We start from the raw sequence: 7,500 nt of genomic DNA, 5'->3' as shown, positions 1-7,500 counted from the left end.
CTCATACTACGGTACCACACACACTCACACTACGGTACCACACACACTCATACTACGGTACCACACACTCACACTATGGTACCACACACTCACACTACGGTACCAGTCTGCTCCACACTGGAATAGAGAAGTGCTGTATTGTTCCAGGGTGAATAATAAAGGCCAGTTCGCTCTTCAGAACACAGCTGTCATAGCGCAGCTGAGCAGGTACTGGCCTATAGACATGGGGCTTGGTCCAAATCATCCTCAACATAAATTGACGTCTGAAGTGTGTGAGAACCTCAGTGTGGTCCAGCAGCGCTAACGAAGTGTTTCCTCTGCCTCAGCGTCCCGGGGGGGTCCTACCTGAGGGGTCTGCTGGGCGTGGCCTCTGTCACCTGTATGGCGTGCGGAGGGGCTGGAAAGGGGGGCGGCGGCGATGACATCGTCACCTGCAGCACCCCTCAGTGCAAAGGTACAGTATGCCACCTCACCTGACTGTTACCGTTCAGATGTTCTTTAAAGGACAGGAACACAGCAGTAAAGGACACTCCTCCATTGGGACTTACATTTGACATTTAAACCTGAAACATAATTTTTTTGTAAACAAACGTCTATTGGGGGCGGCTGTAGCTCAGTTGGTAGAGCGGGTCGTTCAGTGATCGAAGGGTCAGCGGTTCGAATCCCAGCTCCGACTGTCCACATGTCGAAGTGTCCTTGAGCAAGACACCTAACCCCAAATTGCTCCCAATGAGCAGGTTAGCACCTTGCATGGCAGCTACCGCCATTGGTGTGTGAATGTGTGTGTGAATGGGTGAATGAGAGGCCATTGTAAAGCGCTTTGAGTGCCGCTAAGGTGGAAAAGCGCTATATAAGTGCTGTCCATTTACCATTTACCATTTGTGATATTTCTGATCAATTAGCGAGTATTGCATCAACTCCCCAGTCAGCTGAGTTCAGAGACTCGAAAGACAAGTTTGATGGACATAGATTAGGACTAATCCCAAACTATTGTACTTATCACCCTCTCTTCTTCTGTTAAAAGGTTTTATTTTAGGAATACGGTTCATCTGTGTCAGGAAAACATGCGAAGGAGAAGCAGCACATTAATAGGATCACTAACCAAATGTCTTCTAACGTTCTCATGAAACTACAGAAGTGGCCGTTAGCTGTGTACCCATTCAGGGAGTTTCCTCACAATAAAATGTTGACTCAGCCTGAAAGGGAAGATGACTGTTCAGACCTGTAGTGGCTTCTTCTCCTCAAACAGGTTTGGTTAACCCTATAACCTCTGGGCAAACGGTGCTGGGACTCTGGCTCGTCTGCTGGGAAGACAAGTGTGTGTTTGTGAGCCGAGCCTTTGATCACGTCCCAGTGAGCTGCTGGCTCTCTGCCAGGGTTCCGGCATGTTCTGCCAGTGGCTGCATGTTCTCTAGCCACTCAACAACACTGACGTTCAAGCTCTTTACTACAAAAGGTTTTGAATGGTGTGGAGTTGCGTTCACCAGCTCTGCTCCTCTCCCTGTCTCGTTCCTCAGGGTCGTACTGCGGCCCGTGTTTCCGCTGCATGAACAACGTCTGCGCCGTTTGCATGGGACCTCTGACCTTCCAGGAGGACGGGGAGGAAGAGCTGTGAGTCCCCAGTAGGACAGGAAGTGTCCCCAATAGGACAGGAAGTGTCCCCAGTAGGACAGGAAGTGTCCCCAATAGGACAGGAAGTGTCCCCAGTAGGACAGGAAGTGTCCCCAATAGGACAGGAAGTATCCCCAGTAGGACAGGAAGTGTCCCCAGTAGGACAGGAAGTGTCCCCAGTAGGACAGAAACTGTCCCCAGTAGGACAGAAACTGTCCCCGGTAGGACAGGAAGTGTCCCCTAGTAGGACAGGAAGTGTCCCCAGTAGGACAGGAAGTGTCCCCAGTAGGAGATGGCGGCTTCAGCCTGAGAGTCACGATTCACACAAAGCATGCGTCAGTTTGAAAGAAAACCATCTTTGTGGTCATCTGAAAACACAGTGCCCCTCAACTCTTGTTCAGGACTGTGTGTTTTGGTGATAACCTCCGCCTGAGGATGTTCCTAATAATAATCACATGGAACTTGACAGTTAGCCGTTGTTACAGCAGTATAACAGCTAGGTGGCGTAGTTCTGGTTTAACTAAGGAGACGTGGGTTCACAGAGACTCCAGCGACGGCGAGCAGCTCTGCCTGTGGACCGCCGCCCTCGCCAGCCCCCACGTCACCCGGCGCCGCACGCGCAAACTGATGAAGAGGAGGATCTCCGCGGCGACGCGGAGGCGGTCTCTGGCGCCGGAGAGCCGGGTCCTGTGGGAGGGGCCCCCGTGGGAGGGGTCCAGCGTCCCCCCCACCGGCACGCTGAGCGGAGACAGTGACAGCAGTGGTCACATCAGCCCTCCCAGTGACTCTGATCTCAGGTAACCACGTTAATCATCATCATCATCATCAATCATGACCAGCACTTCAGCTCTTATTGATTATTCATATATTTGTATTTGATTATTGATAGATTGTTCATATTTTTGGTGTTTTGTATTTGCACTGATTTTGTACTGTTTTGCACTGTCCTGTGTTGCACGCTGTCCTATGTCGTCTGCAGCGTATGTCTTAACCCTGGGCACATTCCTAGTGTGTGTGAACCAACATGGCCAATGAACAGATCTGCAGTCTTGAGTCTTCACAGCACCATGATTATAAAGCCATTGGCCGGGTTTCCCGAAACCTTCTTAGCGCTACGAAGGTCTTTGAGTCTTTAAGGATCCTGTTTGCTTGTTTCGGGAACTTTACGAAGACTCAAGGAGCTTCTGAGCGCTAAGGAGGTTTTGGGAAACCCGGCCATCATCATCAGGCCTCATCCTCTAAAACGCACCAGATCATTAGATGTGCTACTTCTGCTCTGTCCTCCTCTAGTGAGCCAGACATGACGTACCAGGACCACCCTGAACCGGACCGTTCGGACCTCCACCCCGGTCATAGCGACCCCAGCCCGACCCTGGCCCTGTCTGACGTGTTTGTGAGCGGCGGACCCGGCCGACCTCTGACCTCTGACAGCGACGCCTCGGACAGCGACGCCTCCTCCGCCGCCAGCGAGCGCTCCCGAGAGGAACCGCTCCGAACGGTCATGGTTCACGGGTCTGGTACCTCTCTGGGTCCGGCAGCCCCAACTCACCCAGACACACCCAGAAAGAGCTCAGTATGATCCGGAGGCCTCATTCTGCCCAGTGGAGCTTGGAGGGCTAGAGAACTACACTGGGGGGGGAGGGTAGGACATTCTGGTCACTCCAACAGTAAAACTGTCTGTAACTGGAATCACCTTCATTAAAAGTGGATTTTTCCATTCACACGAGCACCAGTGAGAGAAGTTCTTGTCCAGTCTGCCTGAATTGAATGGGTACGAGTTACTGATCGTTTGAAAATCTCCCCAAACCAGATCTAGAATATAATAGCTTGTTTGACTGTGGTTAAATGTGGCTCGCAGTTTGTGTTGAAGCGGCTAGCGTGCTGGGAATCAACGGTCTGTAATGAGGCCCTTCATGCCCACAGCTAATAACACTTCAGAGGGTCAGTGACTCACTGTAGCTGCCCAGTACGATGTGTCATAGTATCTAGCGTTTTTGGCTATAAGCACTTCAGGAAACTTTTCCATGAAGATAGATAATGAAATACGAATCAGTGTGCAAAGGGAGAAAGCTGTGGATGCATATGGAGTGCTGGTCGCAGGCCACTTGTTCTTGAAGTGTAAAACTGAATTGACATCTGCATGAAGGAAAACAACTTATCTCGTGAATGGAATGCACTTGCACGCACGGGCGTGCAGAAAGTCTCTCTCTCTCTCTCTCCCTCTCTCTCTCTCTCTCTCTCTCTCTCTCTCACACACACACACACACACACACACACCCACACACACACACACACACACACACAGGCACTGTACAAATACAATACTACTGTACGTCTCCGCCTCCTCGGCCTCATTGATGTAGGCCTACATTCCACGGGTAGAGTTTCAGCAGTTTTACATGCGTATCGCCTCTCCCAGCCTTGTCTAACACGGAAGGTGGAATCCAGTTGTATTTTTTTCCCTGAGTGGGAGGATACGAGTTCTCTGCCAGGAGAGCAATGGGACGCTGAGGAAGGAAGGTTTCATCACCATTCTCCTGTCCCGTTCGTTTCCTTCCAAACTGGTGACTTGAGCTCCGATGGCGACCGAGGTATGTCCCTTTTAAAGTGTCTTCTCAACTTAGTTTCTAGGTAATTGTAAACTCAATTGCATGTTGTTTGCCACGGCAGTGTGGTTCTTACATTCACCACGTTGGGAGGAGGAAGAATCGTTTTTTTTGGGGGTCTGGCGCACCCAAAGGTTTTTGCGCATTATCCCGCCGGGGTTAGTGCGCGGTTTACGCGGACGCGGTGTTTTTGTGCCAACAGAAACTGTAACGATGTTTATTTTGTTAGCCTTGAAACTTAAACTTTGCATCGAGTTCAAATGGCAAACGTGTGTATTCAACTTTCCAATTGACGTGTAGCCTAGGCTACTCTAAATATACAGTAGCTTACTCTCGAATTTCGACAGATGTTTGTTTTGTATCAGTATACATGCAGCTATACATTAATTGGGGCTACACCTACTAGTCCTATGCTGGGAGGGGGCTACGCCTTGTGGCGGGGTGCAGTCAGGCACCGGAGGATTAAACGGAGATCTCCGGTATCTCAGAGTCAGCTCGCGCTGTAATGGAAAGCACGGGGAATCAATCAGCGCGCATTCCCCGGTTACCGAGGCCGGAATGTGGCCCTTGTCAGACGAAAGGAAATTATGTGTCAATACTATAAAACAGCCACATGGACACTGAATGGCCATACGCAAACTTCACTGGCTTATCCAATCTGCACTCCATAATCCAGTAGCCTATACTGTAGGGAGGAGAAATATTGGTCAATTCCTCTGAGCCATATTGTGAGTAGGTTGTAAGGACAGCCAGGGTATTGTTTCGTGGCCCGGGCCAACACCCTTAACGTCAATATAGTAGCCTAGGTGTGATTGAGTAAACATTAGGCTATCTGACTCACACAGGTGCCTCCTACCGGGACATGACCGGGTTGCAAAATACCGTTGGCTTGTCTCTCAATTATGTATATCAGTGACATTAAGGAAAGGTAAAATATATAAAAACGTAGCAATTATTCTTAACATTTCATTCTGCAGTTTTGTGTTACAGGTTAACTATGAATAACGGCTAACCCCTCTGTATCTGTCTAATGAACTGACTGCTATGCTATCAAGAGGCTTGTTGGTACTGTATATTTTGGGGGGATGTTTAGGACATTTACTTTTCTCAGTAAAGCTGCCTCGCCTTCTCTAGAATATTGGAATCCTGCTGGAGATTACGCCCCTGTGGAAATGAGACCACACCAACTGATTATGATAAACTCCTCCAAAAGCAGAGGCTTTAGGGTGTGGCCCTAACCAAATATAACACGTGTGTATCAGGCACTGCACACTGTTCCCTGTTAATCGTTAGCAATAGTACGATATCATATGTTTACTACCAGCCCTGCAGAAGCACAAGACTGTGGTCATAAGCCTGTGCAAATGTTTAACCTCAACATTCAACATCCATGAGTGTGTTGAGTGCAAACGTGCTGTGCTTTAACCGAGCGGTCAGGTGGTTCTGACTGACCTGGTATCTGTCCCTCTCTCCGTCAGTACTCAGACCTTTAACCGAGCGGTCAGGTGGTTCTGACTGACCTGGTATCTGTCCCTCTCTCCGTCAGTACTCAGACCTTTAACCAAGCGGTCAGGTGGTTCTGACTGACCTGGTATCTGTCCCTCTCTCCGTCAGTATTCAGACCTTTAACCGAGCGGTCAGGTGGTTCTGACTGACCTGGTATCTGTCCCTCTCTCCGTCAGTACTCAGACCTGGAGCTGGCGCTCAACACGCTGGTCACGGAGTTCCACGGAGCCGGAGCCGACAACGGCCCCACGCTGAAGACGGCGGAGTTCCAGAGCCTGGTCTCCTCACAGCTGCCCACCCTGGTGAAGGTAACACACCCAGGACAGCACCTAGGACAGCAGGCCTGAAGCCTGTCCTCAGCTGCACTCATACAATCCTCACAGATCAATAGATGTTTAACGGCTGAGGTGAGGTGACAAGGGGCTCGAGAAGAGATTCAGAGATTACTATAAACTATTCTAACATGAAGTGGAGAGCTTGTTAGTCTCCCGGGGGGTTAAGACCCTCTTACAGTTGACGCCTGGCAGAGAGCCGCAGCTTCAAGCACAGTGAAACAGGCCGTCTTTTCTCTTCTGTCCCCCAGACGGCCGGTGACGAGCAGGGCCTGAGCGCGCTCCTACAGAAGATGGGCGTGGAAAACGGCCAAGAGGTCTCCTTCGAGAACTTCTGGAGCTTGGTCCAAACACTGGCCACCAGCCAGTACGGCCAGCGCAGTCCGGAGAAGAGCGTCAAATGCAACTGCGCTCTACAGTGATGAGGTTCTGACCCGGGAACATGACTATGCACATCCGTCTCCTTCAGGAGGGTCCCGCCCCCACCAGACCACACCGCCACGCCCTCTGCCCCCCCCCCCCTGAGTACTCTAAACAGCCCCACCCCTTCTGTGAATGAAATTCAATCTCACCAATGTTTTGTTTTCCTACTTGACTGTTGTTCTAAATTTGTAGTTCGTTCCTCTAAAATCAGTCTGTTAAAACTACAAATTGTTCCTGTGTGACATCACTTCCCTGTCCTCTTCATCCTGAAACTGTCACTTCCTTTTTCACGTTATAAACTATCTCTTTCGTTCCCCAGTCACTCACTCTTGCCTGGATTCACTTCCTGTGCTTGAGTCCGACTTGCAAATCGTAACATAGAATAAACTTATTGTCTTTGTTTGAAACCAGCTTGACCGACCACTCAGCGTGTTCTTTGAAATCTAAACTAAACCAAGTAAGATTTATAATTTACACTTCCCTGAGGTAACCTGGTGATTGGATGTGTTATTATCGCCTCAGCTCCTCTGTCCAGCTGTCACTAATCCGCCTGTGTTAGGAGGGAACTAAGGAAGATTGATTTGAAGAGTACTCAGTTTGGGCTCCATTATTTTAACGGTAGTGGTTGACGGTTATCAACATGACGGTCTAGTTTTGTTTTTATTTACACTAACCCAATATTACCCGGAAGTTCTTTCAGAGCCTCTCCTTTGTTGTTTGTAACAGTGCTGCAGCATAACGAACCTTATGTCTAATGGTACCATATTTATGTTTCCATTTACATTGTTACAGACGATATATTGTAATGAAACATAATGAAACATATTATGTATACCATGTGCATAAAATGGCTATTTTATTACTTGAATAAAACTTTTCATTTTGTTTATATTCATGAATTTGTATTGTATTTTTGAATTATTTAATTATATTCTGGAATTTGAATGGTACCTTGTGTAACCCATGTCCCAGCATGCCCTGGGTGGGCTCCCGCAGGACAGACGCCATTTTAACCTGCTATG

The 7,500-nt window shown here is 49.0% G+C and overlaps 2 protein-coding genes across 2 annotated transcripts in view; both read left to right on the top strand.

Annotated features, from left to right (window-relative positions):
* The window catches only part of dcst2 (DC-STAMP domain containing 2), a gene marked incomplete at both ends in the record, with an annotated part of 20,761 nt that extends 17,571 nt beyond the window's left edge, over positions 1 to 3,190 (top strand). The window contains 4 exons of the mRNA XM_084441984.1: positions 327 to 454; positions 1,518 to 1,611; positions 2,154 to 2,408; positions 2,902 to 3,190. Coding sequence (XP_084298110.1) covers positions 327 to 454; positions 1,518 to 1,611; positions 2,154 to 2,408; positions 2,902 to 3,190 — 766 coding nt within the window. The remainder of the gene's footprint in view (positions 1 to 326; positions 455 to 1,517; positions 1,612 to 2,153; positions 2,409 to 2,901) is intronic.
* An 890-nt stretch (positions 3,191 to 4,080) lies between these two features.
* On the top strand, positions 4,081 to 7,325 carry s100v1 (S100 calcium binding protein V1). Its single transcript, XM_084442355.1, has 3 exons — positions 4,081 to 4,202; positions 5,900 to 6,031; positions 6,307 to 7,325. The coding sequence occupies exons 1-3, from the start codon at positions 4,191 to 4,193 to the stop codon at positions 6,475 to 6,477; spliced, it is 315 nt and encodes a 104-aa protein (XP_084298481.1). The 5' UTR covers positions 4,081 to 4,190; the 3' UTR covers positions 6,478 to 7,325.
* Positions 7,326 to 7,500: the final 175 nt, after the last annotated feature.

This window comes from Borostomias antarcticus, assembly GCF_949987555.1.
Source record: "Borostomias antarcticus genome assembly, chromosome: 8".
Classification (NCBI taxonomy): Eukaryota; Metazoa; Chordata; class Actinopteri; order Stomiiformes; family Stomiidae; genus Borostomias; species Borostomias antarcticus.
The sequence above is the reverse complement of the archived record's forward strand: the minus strand, read 5'-3'. Positions and strand labels throughout refer to the sequence as shown.